The sequence below is a fragment of the Onychostoma macrolepis genome, chromosome 03 (genome assembly GCF_012432095.1).
Source record: "Onychostoma macrolepis isolate SWU-2019 chromosome 03, ASM1243209v1, whole genome shotgun sequence".
NCBI lineage: Eukaryota > Metazoa > Chordata > Actinopteri > Cypriniformes > Cyprinidae > Onychostoma > Onychostoma macrolepis.
The window spans coordinates 30,719,254-30,740,004 of record NC_081157.1 but is presented as its reverse complement, the minus strand read 5'-3'; the positions used below and the strand labels follow the sequence as shown (position 1 = coordinate 30,740,004).

The following is a 20,751-nucleotide window of genomic DNA, read 5'->3' as shown; positions in this document are numbered from 1 at the left end:
CAAACAAATCAGGCAGAAGAGTAGATTAATGTCGGTGGACTTGAACTTGAAAAACAGTGTATTGACGTCTTTCTGTGGTTGAAACAAGATGCCTTCTGATGTTCATTCATGTTTATTTGACGCTATAACTAGTAAAGAGGAAGAGATGATCGGTTCACATGCCGCTTGAACTGAGGCTCTACAGCGATCTGTCACGACACATTAAAGAGCCACACAATAGTATTTATTGTTTGAATTTCTTACAAAATGGCAAAATTTGGGGGGCAGGTCTTTGCGAAGGGTCAACTGTGTGTATTTTGGATGCATAAAGTGCTAGCTATGAAACTAGCCTTAGAAAGGAGCTGACCATTCTCAAAGTGTTAAAATTGTCATTTCCATTAAATATTTCCATCATAGAATGCTATAAAGCATACTGTAATGTATTATTTGAGGTGTGGTGGAAATAGCCCTGTGATGGGCATGTTCATGGCTTTCAGAAAACATGACAAAACTTACAAAATTCTCCCGTGATGCAGGTTTGTTGGACTTTAGTGGACGAGTTAAACTAGTGAGAGTGTGTTTTAAGAGAGTTTATTTTCTAAAAATCCACTTGGCCAAAAGTGCCAGTAGTTGAAGAAACACCCACATAAGGAAATATTCAAGAATATTAGTGCTGTAACCAGCTGAAAACAATCCAACTCACAAGTTTTTGTTAGTCTGACATCCATTAAAAACTAAACCCAACTGGACTCTTAAGCAATATTTTAAAATTATGCTTGGTATGGCTGTAAAATAAATCCACAATAAATTATGTAAAAATGTGTGTCTAGCAGTAGTTGCATTAACAAAATGTAAATGTGGATAAGTTTTGAATCAGCTGTTTTAAAGCCAACTGTGTGGAAGCACTGCGGAAATCGAAAAAGAAGACTCATGTTTTTGTTTTTATGTGAAAAACAGAAATGTATCTCTGTTAATACCAAAATGTCTATTTTCTTGAAGCAGACAATGAATCTAGTAGACAGCATAGGAAGAACTGGGGTTCAAACATGAGGTCTAATGCTAAATGATACAGCTGGATGAGAATGAAATGCAGTGCTGCAGGCGCAAGGCTTCCAAAACAAATGACTCAATGCTAACAGATTTAACCCTGCACTGCTACTTTTACTGTGATCAAACTACCAATCAGACCTCTGGCATCACTCAGTGCCATGAACTGTAAGACTCTGATTTATATGTCATTAGTGCTTTGTGTTCACTGGAGAGTATTTATCTCCTAAAAACATTTCGAAATGAATCCCTAGATGATGGGAAGAAGCAGTACAATTACAAGAGCTTTAGTGTCTAACACTTTGTGTTCAAGATACAAATTAGAGACGTCTTTGATCTGAGTGTCTAAACTAAGGTAATTGATTGAAACTTTACTTTAGGTCAAGGTGCATTAGCAGTGCTCTACATTTGAATGTGTTTAACTCATTTATCATTTATTATTCAAAAACCTGCAGAAAAACAATATGCTAAACTTGCGAGGCTTTCCATTCCCCAGACGAACTCTCAAAACTCAGTGTTTGAGCCACCAGCCATCTGCACAGTTAGAAATGTGAGCCAGACACCTGAGACTGCTATTCTTCTTGGCCAAGATCAAGATAATGATCATTTGGATCTTCTGTCTCACAGCATTTTATCCTCATTTGATCTTAATTTCTCTTCTGTTTTTGCAGGTTATTACTTTGGAAGGATGGGTGGACATCATGTATTACGTTATGGATGCCCACTCCTTTTACAATTTTATATATTTTATATTGCTTATTATAGTAAGTATACTCTAATTGAAAGTATTTAATGTTTTCAGCCTGTTTCACACCGCATAGTAGAGTAGAGCAGCAGCATAACTGCAGCAGCAGGCAAGTGCAACATGCAGTGTAATTTCTTAGAACTTAATATCAGGGTTAAACATAATTCACACTTTAATTCAGTTTATGGGTTTGAAACGAAGTGCTACATCCCTCAAGAATTTAAATTGGAATTACAGGAAGTGGAATTAATTTCAAGGAAATGAAATGTTCCTCAGCCCTGCTCTATACATTTGTTAAATATAAAATAATATATATATATATACAGTAAATTTATATAGGTGATATTACAAGTAGATCTGTTAGTCAGTGTGCCATATTTAAAATTCAGAATTGAGAATGCCTTTTAAATTACAGCTTGATTCCTGAATATATATACTTAAATATACACTTCCATTTAAAAGTTTATAGTAGGTAAGATTTAATTAATTTTGATTAATATTTGTATTCAGCGAGGATGGATTAAATTGATTAAAACTTAAATTGATATTATTGCAAAAGATTAAATGAATGCTGTTCTTCTGAACCTTCTATTCATCAAAGAATCATGAAAAAATCATGATTTCCACAAAAATATTAAGCATCACAACTGATTTTGACATTGTTAATAATAAGAAATGTTTCTTGATTAGAAAGTCAGCATATTAGAATGACTTGTTAAGGATCGTATCACACTGAAGACTGGAGAAGTGATGCTGAAAATTCAGCTTTGCCATCACATTTTTAAATTGCATTACATTTTAAAATATACATATTTACAATATTTCAGAATATAACGGTAGTGTATACAGTATGCGCCAATAACATGTACAGTGTAAAACGGGCATTAAAGAGATTCTTTAAAGACTTACGTTAGCTCATGATGATAAACTAAAGCGGCTTTTGTGTGTCTCAGGTGGGTTCCTTCTTCATGATCAACCTGTGCCTGGTTGTAATAGCAACCCAGTTCTCAGAAACAAAGCAGCGTGAGAACCAGCTGATGCAGGAGCAGCGAGCACGTTACCTCTCCAACGACAGCACCCTCGCCAGCTACTCTGAGCCGGGGAGCTGCTACGAGGAGATGCTCAGGTACATCAGCCACCTGTACCGCAAGGTGAAGCGCCGCGTTTCCCGCATCTACAGCAGCTGGCAGAGCAAGCGCAGAAAGAAGGTGAACCCCAACAGCGGGCTGAGTGGGGGAGGAGGAGGAGGAGGCGGCGGCGGCGGGGGCCAATGGTCACAGCAGGCACAGAGGTGGCGGACACTGGGTCCGCTCCATCCACAACCTCATCCAACAGCACCAACGACAGCACTCTCACCTCAGCAATGGCAGCCCCAGTCCTGTGACCACTATGGGGCCCGGCGAGGCTCTGGAAATGAGGTCCATCGCAACGGGGCCGCAACTGACCGTGTCCTCACAGCCAACCGCCATACACAATCTTTCTTCCAGGACTCAGTCAGTGCACAGCATTTATCAAGGTGACTTTCAGGAGACCCCGCAAGGGCGAATGAGCACCGCGGTGGGTGTGCCGGCACTCGGGCGACTAAACGGCGGGATGAATTATCCGACCATCTTGCCCTCCCTCATTTGCAGCTATACAGGCAGCAGTTCTGCAGGGAAAGGAAGGAGGGAGTCGGATGCAAATACGGGATGTGATGCGATTGATCCCTTTGAGAAGCTGCACCAGCTCATGGGAGAACATAGTGAGTTTTTCATAGCCATTGTTTCCTCTTCATATCAAGTCCAGTTGTAGTCACCTCATATAGCCTGTTTCAGGATAATGAAAGGCATTCTGATAAGTGATTGTTAGGCAGCCCTTTACCAATGTGACAGAAAATCAATACTTCAAATGTTAAAGTCATTAACACAATCTTTAAAGGAGTGAGGCGACTGCCAGCACTCCACTAGCGACTGTGGCTATCAAGCCTTTTGAAATCTTATGCCAGCATTTGATTCCTCTTGTCAGACGGATAGGCAGGAAGCTTACTCTGTGATTGGAGGGAAAAGATCAGTTGGTTTCCAATGATCTCATCTGCTGGGGTTTCTAGTTAAGCAGTAACCAGAAACCCAAATATAAAAATCCTCATTCTAAACCCATATAACTTCATTTATGTGGCCTTAGAACATCAGTGATGCCAAATGTCACTTGTTGTATATCTATACAAATATTTTAAGTAAACATTTTTTTCATTTGAAAAGTTGAATGGAAATATTCTCTCAAAATGTCATGCACTAGACTGAGGTGAATTTAATGCCAGAAAAGTCTAAATGCACATTAAAGACGTGTTTTATTTTATTAGTGTAAACAATGGTGGGTTTTGACTATTTGAGCACAGAAAATGAAGATGCTGGACATGGAACAATGAGGAGTTAACAGTTTTCTTTTTTACTCCATGAAAGAAGAGCAGAAGTTATATGTCAGCTAGTGGCATTCATTTTGTCAACTGTTTTATTCATTCTTCAGGCAAATTTTCCTGAAGCAACTGGCTCTTGTGCATTTTGTAACCGATTGTATCATGTAGATAATATGACTTAAAGGATGGTTTACTCAGAGTCTTTTTATCGAATACTCAACCTCATGCTCTAAAACTGTATGACTTACTTCTGTGGAACAGAAAATTATATATATTTTATAATATAGTTTAAAAAAAAAAAAATTATTGTCCATACATTGGAAGTCAAAGGTAACCATTTAGTTTCAAGTATAATTCAAAATCTCTTCTTTTGTGTTCTGCAAAAGCACAAAAGTCATAAAGTAAATGATGACAGAATTTTCATTTTTGAGTGAATTATCCCTTTAAAATATGGCCTGTTTCTCACATAAAAGCTTCAGAAGTCATGGAAGATGACAGAAAATTAATTTTGTTGTATTATCCCTTTAAATGCGTAACACTTCAAGGGATTACAGTGACAAATTTACCGCGGGGTCCCAGTACTGTAAATGTTTGCAATCAATGAGTAGAATTTAGTGCATTTGGTTTTGCGTTATGTTGTTTGTTCAGCCCCAAATAGCCAAGGCATCTCTTTCATGCTCAAGCCAGTTTTCATTTCTATATCAGTCTGTTGCAGAATGACTATTTGTGGGTTTCTGTCAACAGGAATATGTACTGCGTGTTTACTTCAAATTCACTGCCTCTGCCAACAGTAATTTTTAATGGCAGCTTGAGTCACCTCCACTTCAGCTCATTACCACAGGCTAAAGTGGGCCACTGTGTATGATTACGTCCTCAGGAAACACATTAGTATAAGAGTACAGCCACAGACATCCTCTGATTAGACCGATTAGTTTTATTTAAGATTGTGAGATCATAAGACCAAGAGAGGGCGAAGCACTTGAACAGAATACATAGAGCACTGCCTATTTTTCGCGACTATGGCCAGATAAATAAGCTACTAGACTAATAAACTAGCTGAAGTAACTGGTTTTATTGGCTTGACTGCTAAAATTGGAACCAATTAGGTGTGTAATAATTCAAATAAACAACCTTACAATAAACATCAAGTTTGTTGTGGGATCTATTGATGTTTGAGTTAGACGCCAGGTAGAATAAATCAAATGAATGATTTAGACATCATGCACAATCAGTCCCTCCTGAGAGATGTCCTCAATCCAGAAGGAAGCAATGCACAAGAGAAAAAGACAAATAAGTGATCACTGTTGGGGAATGTTACTTTTAAAAGCAAAATGATTACTAATTATGTTACATTGTTACTTTTTATGCAAAAGTACCATATGGCAAATGCTTCATTAACATTTTAGTTAAAAAAATAAATCAGTGGAAAATATGGCCCTTGTACAAAAGATGCATCATAGCTTCTTAAAGCAAATGCAATACTTCTTTTGCGTTTCCTAATTGCATTGACTAATTGTTGACTGATTGTGTTTTTTCCCATGTAGGCCACAGTCGTGTGCTGCTGCAGATGGCTGGTGTGGTGCCCAGTCCGTTGCTTCTTGAGCTCCTGAGCTGCCCGTATTGTGCAAGGGCCCTGGAGACCATGGATGTGGAGCTCGGTGATTCAGACTACTCCAGATCAGAAGGGGATGTGGTTTACGAGTTCTCCCATGGAGCAGAGTTCAAACCCTGCCGTGCATCCCATCATAAAATCCTGGAGGAGCGTAATCGCCTGGCTCAGTGCTGGGATGACTTCCGGGACCGATTGATACGCATAGTGGATAGCAAATACTTTAATCGAGGAATTATGATTGCCATCCTCATCAACACCTTGAGTATGGGGATTGAATACCATGAGCAGGTGAGTGCAAGTGTGGCTTCTTTCATGAACAGCCTGATTTTTCATAACAGTCCATGTGTTTTTCATCTGCTACTGTCAGACAGGACTTATATTACTTTAATATTGATTGGTGGTCAGGAAAAACAAAAGGATGGTTGTTATAATGACTGTTTGTAAGGAAACAAAGCAATAAAACAGACCATATCATAACATATTCCTCATCAGAATTTCATTGGTGGCATGCGCTGGGATTAGCTTGCTATTTATTTTTCATTCATAAACAGTGATGAGGATTCATAGCCTTGTTGGGTGAACAGATCTCCTGGTTATATAACTGTGTTGTGCTGCAGTGCCTCGGACTGCACTTCTGTCTCTCCTTGCCGTGTTGTTTCGAGTTGCGATGCTACCACTCTTGGTTTCATACCTAATCCTGTGGTTTGACATTTAGCCAATCTGATAGAGGTCTCACAGTGAGCAATGTGTATGGATGCTTGATATCATATAAAGTGGTTACAGTACTGACATTTTCTGCAGCTGGTATTGTGTAGAGGAGTCTTGTGTATAAACTGAATACTTTTTATGAGGGGAAATAAAACATTTACTGACAATGTTGTATAATAAATAAAATAAATACTCAATCTTGGAATAACTGTAAGAATGGCCCAATGGCCTACTTCCAGGATTTCAGCCAGTTGATTCAAGTGCCAAGAAGCATGCATTTTTATGTCTTGCAAACTTGAACATTTGGTTATTTTGTAATGTACTAATTCTTAGAAATTCTGATCATTTAAATGTCATCAAAAGTTCTGACACAAATGAGTCTGTCAAAAGAGATGACAGTCTTAGAAGTATCAGTTAGGAATAGTTGACCATTTTCAAAAAAAGTCTGAATTTTTAGACTATGGGCCAGATTTACTAAACAGGGCACATTAGCGTTAGAGCGCAATTCCATAAAAAACATAGATGGGAGGGGAAATTCTGTGTGTGATTTACTGACAAGGTGCACATTAAAGAACACAGTGAATCGAATTGATTACCAGTGAATTGACAAGCACAAATCTTAGTAAATCACGTTGCATGATGCATTTAAATGTGATCCTCCCATAAATTTACTGATCGAAAGGGAAACTCCTACAAATGCATATTCAATAAGGTGATTCGCAAAATAACTGTCCACGTCTTTTCAGTGCTAATTTCCCACTGTGTGTCATTAGCAAAAACAGTAGCTTTTTAATGCCAAATGAGGGTTTGTGCTGTCGCATGCTGATCTGGGCCTATGTGTCTTTGTTTCCAGTAAAAATGTGTTTATAAATTTCTAGCTGTAGAATTTTTAAATATACTCACTAGAAACCTACTAAATTAATCATTTGTGAATTATTTTTATTGCCAATTTCTTCTATTTGGTTATATAATTCTAAATATATTTTTAACGTTCATGGGCAGGAAAAAAAAAACTGGCTCAACAAGGCCAGCAGAAAAAAAACATTCCTGCTGAATGTAAATTGCACTAGATTTGATAACTGCACTGTGGGTAGTACTTGTATGAAATTAAATATTGTAACTTTGCTAAAAGGCAGTTTGGAAAGCGATTGTTGTTGAAATAATGTTTAGCAGCTCTGGTAGAAATAAGGTTCAGCTGCACCTTGCGGTGTCACACTTGACTTCACGTCATTGAAAGAGATCTGAACAAACCCTTTTATCCTACATTTAATTATGTGTGATTATATATGATTGATTGGTTGCTCTTTGACTAAAGCATAGCTTGTTGAATACCAATGTGGGACCTAGATAGCACGTCTGCTTCTGAAGTAAAATCTTTAATCGTTATGTTACTTTAAAGAACAGTTCATGTCATCTAATTAAGCCAAGGCACGTAATAGGGATCTTTTAATCCTTATTTCAGAAGAGGTGAAAATAGTTTGCAGACATTTGTTATGGTGATTTGGGGATTTGGAGACCTCCTTGCATAGAAATTCTTAGGTCTGTTTTAAAGAATTTACATAAACTCTACAGTAATATGATTGTTATTTGAGCTGTAAAGTGTCTTTTGAGGTGAGACTACTTTTATAGGTGGAAGAACTTCTTGTGATTGTGTTACCAACATAATTTCTGTGGGTAAGGTTTGCAGAGTTCCTGTAAACAGTGTTTTTGAGTTATGGCTATTCTTTTGTAGTATTTCTGATGGTTTTAAGCATCTATTTGTGATGCTGCTTGCTTGTTGGCTAGTCTTTCATTATATATTTATTTACTGTAAATGTGTTTCCCGTATGAAATTGTTGTCGGCATGTCACAAATGTGGTCCATTATGGAAAGCTTGTTTCCATTTCAGAGTAAAACAAAAAGGTTATTGCGACTTTATATATCACATCGGAAACTTTATTTACTGACATTTTGACATTATTTCTTTTTATTGCAAAATAAATTATTTCCCAGTGTGGCTTTATATCGCACAGTATAACTGTATCTCAAAATGTAACTTTATATCTGACAATATAACTTTAAATTTCACAACTGTGACTTTGTCTCTCACAGTTACTTTTTTATTGTTTCCTCTGATTTGGAAACAGGCTTTCATAGTCCACAAGCACTAAATAAAAAGAAATGTAACTGCAAGAAGTTGCCTGCAGTTAATACTTTGCACAATGTGATAGACAGGTTGTTTACAGAGTAATTGCCATTTACTTAAAATCAAATGGTTCAAGGCTTATCCATATAGGTGTTTGTTCAGTACAGCCAGCTATTAGAATACACTGTCACCATAGTAGTTATTGAGGGAGGATTGCAGTAATGAGATAAGGCTGGCTGCATTGATCTATGTACTGAATGCTCTTAGCATAGCGGGAGAAAGATCAGCAACTCAGCAGAGTCTCTGCACTCTCGAGTCAGTCAGCCACCTAATCGGATTTACATGGGGCCACTGACAGTCTTCATTACTGCATCAGTCAAAGTCACTTCACAGAGCCTACACCACTGTTCACCCCATCACCGAAGACTCACGCATGTCTCCACTGCACATACAGTTATTTCACTTTGATAAATGATAGACATGTTCATTACCTCTGAGGCTGAATAGCTTACATGAAATACTTTTGGGAACTTAACATATCCTTGCAGTAAGATGTACCGTTATCCTTCTAAAAGTATTTTGAAACCATTTGTAAGGCATTTGTTGGCTGATTCTCCAGAAAGTGTAAACACAGTGACTCTGTGGGTTTATCAAAACATTCCTTTGTTTGTTTGAACATCCTGACTAGCACAACATAGTAACAGTGGCTCAGCCAATAGCATGAGTTTAAGGTGGGGCAGTTTGTTTCTGTGACCAATGGCACAGTTTTTGGTATTTCCTGTTTCCGTACAACCATTTAGTTATTTTTATTTTTTTGTATATTATTATTCTTGACGTTTTTCTATTATTGTATTAACTGATTTTTCCAAAGTGCAGTGTGTATCACCAAAAAGTTTCCAAACGCTCTCCCCACTCTTCTTTGGTTGGTTAAACCCCTAGCCCCGCCCCAAACTTAGACTTTTGGTTAAGCCAGTCTTATTATGAATAATAAACTGAATTCAAGTGAATAATGTATTCTGTAGTATGGAAGCCCGTTTCCAACACTAAATAAAAAATAAAGGTAATTGCGGCATTTATCTCACAATTCTGACGTTTTTTTTGCAACTGCAAGTTTACATCTTGCAATTCTGACTTGTTTTACTCAGAATTGTGAGAAACTAGCATTTGGGAATTATAAAGTCAGAATTGCAAGATACAAATTCACGTTTGTAAGAAAAAAAAGTCAAGAATTTTGAGTTTTTATCCCACCGTTCTGACTTTATTTATCACAATTGCAAGTTTATATCCCGCTATTCTGACTTTTAAACTCACAATTCTGAGAATTCAGAATTGTGAGATATAAACTTGTAATTCTGTCTTGTTTTCTCAGAATTGCATGATATATAAACACAATTGCGACTTATAAAGTCAGAATACTCAAAATTCTTACTTTTATCTCGCAAATGCAAGTTTTTCTCTCGCAATTCTGACATTTTTACTCACAGTTCTGACTTTTTTTCTCAGAATTGTGAGATAAAAAACTTGTAATTGCGAGTTAGAAAGTCCAGTTGTGAGGGGGAAAAAACATATAATTCAAAAAATAAAATCACGCAATACTGACTTTATAACCCACAACAGCCAGTTAATATCTCACAATTCTGAGAAAAAAGTCAGAATTGCGAGATCTAAACTCGCAACTGTGAGAAAAAAAGTCAAAATTGTGAGATAAAAAGTTATAAAAAAAATTTTGTTCAGTGGCGGAAATGGGGTCCATACTGTAGAGGTGCTTTACAGTTGAAATTAAGTTTGTTTCATAACTGATTAATCTTGCATCATTAACACTGTTATTTTCCTGTGTATTATGGTGAAGCTAGTTTGAAAGCATCTATATTGTGTAAAGCGCTATATAAATAAATGTGACTTGATTCAAGACCATTAGGGCTGCTCAAACAAATTGCAATTCAACTTGATGTCACTAGAGGCACAAAAAATTAAACGCTTTAAAAGAAGTGTTGACCCGTTACAGCAGGATGTAAGATTAACATTCATTGATACGTTATGCATCAAATACTCATTTACAAAGCACATCTGTGTGTAGCTTCACCCAGATTCTCATCAAAAAGATATCACGCTGTGTTTATCTTCAGATTGTGCTGGTCATTGAATGGTTTAGAGCTGTAAAATGATGAACATTATCTCAAATAGCCGTGAAAAAAATGGACGGTGTTTTTGTTTTTCATTCCGTTTGCCCTTTCTGAGTTGTTCTGCTTTTAGAGGTTCATAAAGAAGTGGGGGATGTGTGCTATTCATCATGAGATATGATGGAGGAATGGGGCAGTGAAGGGTGCAGCAGCTGACTCCCTCTGGAGAAGTGCGGCCGTCCTCTGCTAACATCACTCTCCTTTAGTCCGCCACTGAAAGCCCAGTGTCCCAACATGCATTTTCACTGTCGTTGCTTTTCCTTTGCTCTGTCCAGCAAATGTGCTTGATACAGCAGCTGTGGGAATTTGTAGCTTTGCACTCAGACAGACCATGTTCAGGAAAGCTGGGATGGATATTCGATTTGAGTGTAGTGTAAATGGCTCAGTCGAAATAAAAAATGTAATCGTTTACTCACTCTCATGTTGAAAGTACATGAAAGGGGCTTCATAAAGCCCCCCAAAGCACCATAAAAGTATGATAAAAAATAGTCCATACACTGCATTCCTCTTCTGAACTCATACAATAGATTTGTGTAAGAAACATATAGAAATTTGCATATTTACTGATTATTTTTGCAGCACAATCTGTATCATTTAATCAGTGAGTCCAAGAATCTGATATGTGAACAAATTCTTAAGACCATGAATATTTTAAATAATCTAAAGAACTTTTTTTTCCAGTATAAAGAAGCTTTTGTGGAATGGAAAGGTTCCATTGATGCTAAAGTTTCCTATGACAATAAAGAACCTTTATTTCTAATAGTGGAAGAGGGCTCAAAATATTGTCACATTTAGCTTTGGAAGAGAAAAAAAAAATCATGCAAGTTTGAAATGACATGATGGTGAGTAGATAATGACAAAAAAATTATTATTATTTTGTTGGTTTTGAGATTGTTTTTGTGTTTGTTAGTTTGTGAACTATCCCTATATGGTTTTATTGAAGAGGGGATGAGCTAGATTGTCTGGTTAGGATGTATCATAGACATAACATTGTTGTGTAATTGTATAAAACTTTCTAAAACAGAAATGCACTAATCCTCTCTGACACCGGAAAAAAAGACGCCATTTTGTTGGGAAAATTATTCACAGGCTGGAAGATTGTGTTTACAATTCATCTCCTCAGGCTATGGCACGGCATAATGGCATGTGTCTCACTTTATGAGGAAAATTACACTATTTTTTTTTTTTTGCCCCATGGTATGTTTTTGAATCCGTTGCTTCAGAGTTGTTCTGGCAAATTAGCATCAAATTTTTATTTCGAACCATATTACAGTTAACACACTTTAGCTATCTTGGCACCTGAGGTGGTGTCCGCTGCTGGAATAATGATTCATAAAGCCACCTGTTGGACACAACACACAAGCACATCTGTTTATGTATATATGTTGCGGAAATTGTACGCTTTAAATGGAAGTTTGCCCACTGAAAATGTGACTACCATCTGTTTTATGTTGACACTGCTAGCACATTTTTCTGGTTTAGTTTATCTTGTTTCCTTCAATATCAATGTACAAATAGCCTACTAAATTGATGATGCTAAAATTGTTTAGAACGCAAGGTTGATGCCCATAAGGCTGAAAATGCTTTTCTAATCTAACATTGCAGTCGAAGAGGGTATAATGAAGGGCTTTCATTATTCTTTTACTAATCCATTACTAATCTGTTGTTCCCGGGTAACAAGCAGTCTGGGGAAGTGGCATATAAATATTCATGAAGTACATTGATTAATGTATGTAGATCAATGCAGGCAGCAGAGGTTGTGAAGCCCCCTAGTGGTGACCTGTCAGCACAGTTTTATTTCAGTTATTTGCTGGATATGGTTTATACTTGCAAAGGTTTGTTTCAATTATGAGATAAGTATAGATAACCTCTACTTTAATAGAAACTTATTTCATTGTTAACAATTTACAATAACATTTTTTGTTAATTGCTGTTTGTTAATAATAGATTAGTGTTCATTTATACAACTTAGAATATGTAGAAATTACATTAACGTTATTAGATACTGTAAAAAAATTGTTTGGCTACTTAATGATATCTAATGCATTAATGCAGTTTTATGTGTCTTAAAAAGCACTGATAAGACAAGAGTAGTGAAACCCTAAAGGCTCAAATGCATGCTGGTTTTATCTTTCTAAACGGACAGCTTGCCCGTAGCGATGGTGATTGGTGATTGTCTAACAGTTTGACGTATTGATTTTATAACCGTGTGTTAATGTGAGCAGCATCCAGGTGAATGCTGAGGGTGGCCAGCAGAAGCAAGAGGCTCGTATCATTGATGCTTCCTTTAAAATGTGCTTATTGATTTGCACTGTGCTAAAGAACTGAAGAGTGCAGTAGTAATTCTTCAGGTCTTCAGCTGATATAGTCTGCATCAGCAAATGTAAGGAGACTAATTCTCTTGCCCTGAAACTGCTTATGATGGACAGAGGTAATGTCCGTCTGATTGATCTGCATTGCTTTGCTCTCAATAAAAGAGCTTATAATGCTTTGGGTTTTGTTTTGCTTGTTTAACCTCAGCCCTGGAGCTGTTTGTGTGAACATGAACAATCGTAATTGCTTCGAAATATCTTTATTATTTGGCCCAGAGGTATTGTGTTACATAAACTGTTCATTTATCATTGGAATGTGCTGCAGTTCTCTGTATTTATATACTGTAGTCTGACTCCCACCCACAGGCGTTTCATGTGATGTTGTGAGAGTAAAGGTGTGTGAAGGTGCCATTATGAGGGTCAGCGATTAAGGTCACTCATATGTTGTATTCCCAGCAGTATCTTGGCATGATTTTGGCCTGCAGAAGGTAATAAGGTGTGGCTCTGTTTCCTCTCACAGCCTGAGGAGCTGACAAATATTCTGGAGATTAGCAACATCGTCTTCACTAGCATGTTTGTCCTCGAAATGCTCTTCAAACTGCTGGCCTTTGGAATCTTTGGCTATATCAAGAACCCCTACAACATCTTTGATGGGATTATTGTAGTCATAAGGTAAGATTTGTTATTTATCTATATGTGTCTATATCTTATAATAATTTAATAATACTTATTAAAATACTAAACTTACTAAATATACAATGCATTTTAAAAGTTTTTAATGTTTTATTTTTTTTTAAATAAATCAAAACCTGGATTTATTTGGATAATAATACAGTAAAAACAGTAATATTGTGAAATATCATTACAATTTGGCCCCAAACATTTAGTGTATAATCAAATACACTAAAATAAAATAAAAAAAACAACAGAAAATGTATATTTTGCAATTATGAAATGAATAATTGACCAAAATTTTAAATGACCTAAAATTGTAATAATTAAAAAAAAAATGGACATGTTATGCATCAGCTACCCAGATGCTACTATGAAGGATAGTGGAAATTTCTTTTTTATATGTATTCATTTAAACATACTGTATGTAAGCAGTGTGGAAGTTATAATTTTTTTTATTTTATCTGAACTAGTATATATAGAAATGCATTAAATATAACCGTGTGTTTCTCTGACAGTGTGTGGGAGATCATAGGGCAGGCGGATGGGGGTCTTTCAGTGCTGAGGACGTTTCGTCTCCTGCGTGTGCTCAAACTGGTGCGCTTCCTCCCTGCTCTGCGCAGACAGCTGGTGGTCCTGATGAAGACCATGGACAATGTGGCTACCTTCTGTATGCTGCTCATGCTTTTCATCTTCACATTCAGGTGCAGACCACACCCACAACTCATTCAGCCAATTAAAACCGAGCTTGGTGTGCAGTGTCACCAAAACACTGTGCAATATTAATTCTAGTTTGTGAGTAGCAATGTGCTGAAAATGTGTTGTCTTGTCATCAGCATAATTCTGGAATTAGCACAAATGTTTATACATTTAATTTTTCTTTTACTGTCAATACAGCATTCTTGGAATGCATCTCTTTGGATGCAAATTCAGCCTGAAAATGGAGAATGGAGACACCATTCCAGACAGGAAAAACTTTGATTCCCTGCTGTGGGCCATTGTCACTGTGTTTCAGGTCAGAAGAGAGACTGTGCTGGGTGTAGAAACAATTTTCACTAAGAAATTGCTTGTAAACTTCACAATAATTTCAAAGAAATAGCAAGTAACACACTGAATTAAATTTTACATTTTTACGTAATCCAATAATCTTTTTGTTTACAGCTTTGAAAAATTATTTCAAAGTTGTGTAGACCTGTCCTTACTTACTCTGTATAGTAGTCATACGAATCATTATTTTCAACTTTTATTTATTACTCTGAGACATTGACATATCAAATGCAGTGTGCCGTAAACAGTGTTGGCAAGGTTACTTTTGAAATGGAATAGGTTGCAGATTACAAGTTACCCTATTTAAAATGTATTAAGTTAATAATTACATTAATAATTAAGTTAATAATGTAGCTGATTATATTTGATTACATTTTGATTACTTTTCTAAATCAAATGCTTTCAGCTGTTAATCAGTTAATCAGCTCTCAGACAGGTTGTAGCCTAAAGCTTTCAGCAGCAATGTGGATTGATGTACAATAACTGGCAGAAGTGGTGCACTGCAAATGCAAACAAGAGAATCAATCAAAAGCATCAGAATAGCATCACTTTACTAAATGGCCTTTAAAAGCATCATGCACATCAAAACAGGCAAAGCAACAAATTAATATTATTCAACATATCCTAGTTTTTACAGAAAATATTCAGATTTAACCCGCTTTGTAATCGTTTACATATAAGTAACTGTAATTTAATTACACATTTTTTTTCTCAGTAAATGTAATGGATTACATTGTATAATCAAATTACGTAACACTATGTAACTAGTTACTCCCCAACACTGGCCATAAATAAATATTTTATTTTTCTCATGTTAGGGTTATTTATGATATTATAAATATTTGTATATCCCATAAACCTGTTTATAAACTCCATATCAATATCTAGAGCTATATAGTAGCTACTATGCAGCTGACTACAATGGAAGGCCTTTGTGTGCATTATTTCCTGCATTAGCACAGTTTCCTGTGATGAAGCTGAGTTGCTGAACCTGCTCTGTATCTGTATATGCTGTACTGCAGCTATTCTCATTAGATTATCACTACATTATTTTGCGGTTAGAAAAAGACTTAATTGCTAGACTGGGATAGCCAATTACTTTCACTTCAGTAAGAAGCAGAACTCTGAATAGTTTGTACAGTATCATCACGAAACACTACTCAAATTGGACCTACGGCATCAAATTCTGTATCAGTTTACCCCACTATGTAATTCAGATGCAGGAAAATACATGTACAAAACACTACTCAAAACTCGGTCCTCTTCTGTTTCTCAAACTGCTTATGTTTGTATTTCAGATCCTGACCCAGGAAGACTGGAACGTGGTCCTCTATAATGGAATGGCTTCCACCACCCCATGGGCAGCTCTTTACTTTGTGGCTCTCATGACTTTTGGGAATTATGTGCTCTTTAACCTACTGGTGGCCATCTTAGTGGAGGGATTTCAGGCAGAGGTAACAAAAAAAACATCTATTTCAGCTGGCTCAGTTTCAGTAGTGTTTATTTTCTAAAGATATGTGCACAAAGCAATTGCTTTCTCCAGATAGTCTGGGGAGTTAAACTTCATTGCTCACACAATACTGCAATCAACATAAAAATAAGTATTTGACCTAAGAGTCATTCTTCGAAGTAATGTTTCAGCAGTCAAGACGTGTGTTTTCTATCAGCTGTTGAGAATCAGAATGAAACAGAACCATTTTGGCAAATAAATGTCTCTTTCGATTTAATCAGTCAAACTTTACAATTGTTCGTGATTAAGTTTGTTTCATTTTAACAGTTCAGTTAAGCACTGAATTTGTTTGCAGTGGTTTCCTATACCAAATGGGATATTTTATAAGACTGAAAATGTTGGACGAGGTGGATATTTAGGCTACCTTAAATGCACTGCGGGAAACAAAACTTGCAAATGTCTTCTATTGTTTGTTATAGTGACAAAGCAGTTTTTTATTGCACATACAATTTGTGAACAACTGTAATTCCAGATAAAGCCAATTTATATCCAACACATTATCAAAATACTGTTAAAATATTGGGACACTTTAAATAAATAAATGAATACAGCATCAAAAAGTAAAGAATGTGCTTCAATTAACTGCTTTTTTACACCATGGATGTATAAAAATAAATATAAAACATCAAAATTTAAATCAACTCCGTGTCTAAATCTACAGCTAAAAATGAAGATTTGATTAACAGTTGAAAGCCATTGTGTTCATTACTTCAGTTTTATCCTAACAAGCATGAAGACGCTTGCATTGTACATGTAAGGTTTATATTATAAATCTACCATACTGTACATTTATATGTCAATTCAAAATCTAAATATGTAGCTAATATGCAAACTGGTTGCTCCTTGAAGAGGGTAAACCTGTGCCACACAAGTTGAACTTGTGCTTCAGGGATTTACAGAATTTGGCTTCTTAAGCATGCAGATCCGTGCACAAACAAAGTGGCTGCTTTCTCCAGATAGTCTGGGGAGTTAAATTGCATTGCCGATACAGTGCTGCAGTGTTTGGCCCATCTGTCATGCTGGGGACTGTGTGAATTGTGAACTTGTTATTAGTAGGTGTAAACCTGCAAAGGCTAAAACAAACACCAACTTTGCACAACCCTAACCGCAATCGAGGTCTAACAGGGTAGCAGAGTACTGATAATATGGGCACCGCAGCTGTCTGTATGCACAGCAGGCTGTGACTGAGTGAAGGGCAGTGTGTTGTTGATGCCAGAGGCCGACGTCCTCTGAGAGAACGGCTCCTGTTTGGCTTCAGTGCATCCTGAATAACACTTTAGTGGGCTGAGCGGTTACTGAAATACTGGGAGCTGTCCACAGAAAGCTCTTGTGCTTTGCAGGGAGATGCTAACAAGTCAGATGCGGATGAGGAAAAGCGCTCGGTGAACTTTGAAGAGGAAGAGAAGATGGGGGAATTACGAGCTACAGGTTGCTTTCTTTCACACATAAAAAGTTACTGCCGGGTAACATGTAAAACACACACTTTTTACACAACATACATTTCTCCTATTTTTAGCCTGTTCATTCAGGCATATAGTTAAGTTCATTTCAGACCCCATTAAAGAGGGAAGTGGTCCTCTTGAGCCACATCACCATTTCACATATAAATGCCCTTTTTTCCCTTCTTCCATTTACCTTTACTACTTTGTCATTCATGGATAATCATTTTTTATTTTATTTACTGGATGGCGATGACTTTCTTCAAATAACCCCTTTTACTTCAACCAATAGAGTTGAAGATGTACTCTCTGATGATGTCAGCGAATGGGCATGTGGATCCTCGAGGCACTTTGCCCCCTCCAATCATCATGCGCACTGCTGCCACCCCCATGCCCACTCCCAAGAGCTCACTCGGCCCCGAGTCAGTGTTTGGTTTGACCGAATCCAGGCGGGGCAGTGGGATCTCAATAGATCCAAATGCTTTTGATCAAAAATCCCTGGTAAGAAAAAACAGCTCTTAAATTACAATCATGTGTCCATTACAGTGATATCACATAGAGATTGCTTGAGCATACAGTTCAGTAGTTGTGAAAAGAACATACTGTAAAACAGGAATATCATTTTATGATACACGTAGGTTAGTTCAGGTTGTGAAATGTCATGTTCTACGACTTCAAATAAAAAAAAAAAGATAATTATTCATTCAAAATTCATGATATGTTACTTTCTTCAATATTTTACCTTGACGGAGTAATGTGGAATATATTTTAAATGTATTTTAAAACATGACTAATATGTGTACACTTAATACAAAGTATTCAAGGTGTATAGACAACGTGACATCGCTTACTGTTTGATAGTTGCACCGCATGATATTTTTTATATTCATTAAATTTAAACCTTTCCTGAAAGTGGTATGCTTTTTCAAAATAAAATGAAACTAACATAAATACAAAGAACACATTTTTTCAACTATTTTCTTCATTGTGGACACACTTGTTTGTCACTGACTCATACCTTTAATGTAATGTCTCTTTAAAAGTGTCTGTCAAATGCATAAATGTCATTTTGTGTTTTTTAATTGTTCATTGCTGTTTATTTTACTGGAGTCAGGAGCATCGCTAGACACAGGGCCATGAGCCTAAGTAAAATACTGCTGTTCCCCATTAAAATATTATTAATAGAGCTGTATTCTTTTTTATCAGCTGCTTAGAATCAGAATGATGCCATTTTTACAAAGGAATACGCTTTTAATCTAATCAGTCAAATGTTTCAATTGCTCATGATTCACTTTGATTCATTCGGACTGTTCACTCATGCAATGAATCGTTTGCAACAGTTTCTCTCACCAAAACCGTAAGGGATTACTTTATAAGACAGAAAACAATCAAAAAATGGATGAGGTGGATATGTACCTTAAATCCACTGAACGAAACAAAACTTGCAAATGTCTTCTATTGCTTGTCAGTGACAAAGCAGCTTTTTATTGTGTGTACAGCTTGTAAACAACTCTCTACTGCAGGTAAAGTCAATTTATATGCAAAACATAGTAAAAAAAAATCTAAATAAGGGGACACTTTTCAATGTGCCCCAGTACTAATGAAAGGCTAGAAATGCCCCTGACTGTAGTACTTCATTGCAGTAACAAGCAATATGTGTAAAGTAAGCATATTCCTTTGCTATCCCAGACTAGCCCAAGAAGATCTCCATGCCACCCCCGTGGCTCAGGCAGTAACTGGGGCAGCCGCAGGTCAAGCTGGAACAGCTTAGGACGGGCGCCGAGTTTGAAAAGGAAGGACACATCTGGGGAGAGGGAGTCTCTGCTGTCTGGGGATGGCAGGGGCAGCTTTGAGGACGAAGACTTGGAGGGGGAGAAGCTGGCCAATATCAGTGGGGGCTCTCTGCAGTATCCCAGCTCTCTAGATATCCCTGAGCTGCCCCAAACCCCCAGCTTCAGCTCACTGGGAGACTATCATGACTGCAATGGAAGAAGCCTGCACCTGCCCACTGACCTGTCCGCCAACCTCAGCAAGGAAGACTCCATTGCAGAGGAGGACATGGATGATGTAAGTTATGGCTTAACTCTGTGTTGCTTGTTACAGTCAGGCAGTGCTTATGACTTGCTTTTCAAAGATGTCTTCCCAGGGGTTTTTCTTGTGAGGAGACTAATTGTCATGCTGTAATTGATTCAGCACCATAGTCTGAAGGCAGTAATTGTTTTTCTTGGTGGGTGAAAAGTGACCTTTGTTGGTGTCAGTGTGATGATATCTGCTCACTCAAGAGGCTTCGTCTTGAAATTGAGTTTCAAGTGCTGTGAAATAAACAGAAACCAACAGGGCTACAATACAGGCCTACATACAAACAACATACACAACCAGTCAAAAGTCTGGACATCCATAACTTATTCTTTACTTTTTACTCATTTGAGAATAGTAGTAATCTTTAAAACGTTTTTTTTTTTTAAGAAAAAAAAGCAAAAGTTTATATTTCTGTTCTGTGCTGTTCTTTTGACCTTTCTATTCATCAAAGACTCCTGAAAAAATTATATATTATGGTTTCCACAAAAGTATTAAGCAGCACAACTGTTTTCAATATTGATAATAATCAACAAATAGAGAAGGCCGTAGCGCCTAACACTCGTCCGAAAGTCCAGTAGATCAGTAATATACGGTGCGTAGATCCAAAAAAATTTGAAGATTAATAGACCAAAAAGATCTGCACTCATCCAAATAGCCCAAAAAGGCTTATCATTTATTATTCAGAGGTCATGAAAAGTGCAAAAAAGTGTGGGAGGAAGGGGGAATACCAGAAAACGTTTTGCACTGTTGCACCTTTGCACTTTTTTGCACTTTTCATGACCTCTGAATAATAAATGATAAGCCTTTTTGGGCTATTTGGATGAGTGCAGATCTTTTTGGTCTATTAATCAATATTGATAATAAGAAATGTTTCTTGACCAGCATATTAATCAGAATATACTAG

General features: G+C 36.9%; 1 protein-coding gene across 1 annotated transcript in view; it reads left to right on the top strand.

The window, feature by feature from the left end:
* Positions 1-20,751, top strand: part of cacna1ha (calcium channel, voltage-dependent, T type, alpha 1H subunit a) — a 107,039-nt gene that overhangs the window by 62,466 nt on the left and 23,822 nt on the right. Inside the window, 11 exon segments of the mRNA XM_058769987.1 lie at positions 1,698-1,790; positions 2,725-3,033; positions 3,035-3,512; positions 5,708-6,063; positions 13,621-13,772; positions 14,291-14,476; positions 14,670-14,787; positions 16,118-16,273; positions 17,670-17,757; positions 18,061-18,269; positions 19,458-19,835. Coding sequence (XP_058625970.1) covers positions 1,698-1,790; positions 2,725-3,033; positions 3,035-3,512; positions 5,708-6,063; positions 13,621-13,772; positions 14,291-14,476; positions 14,670-14,787; positions 16,118-16,273; positions 17,670-17,757; positions 18,061-18,269; positions 19,458-19,835 — 2,523 coding nt within the window.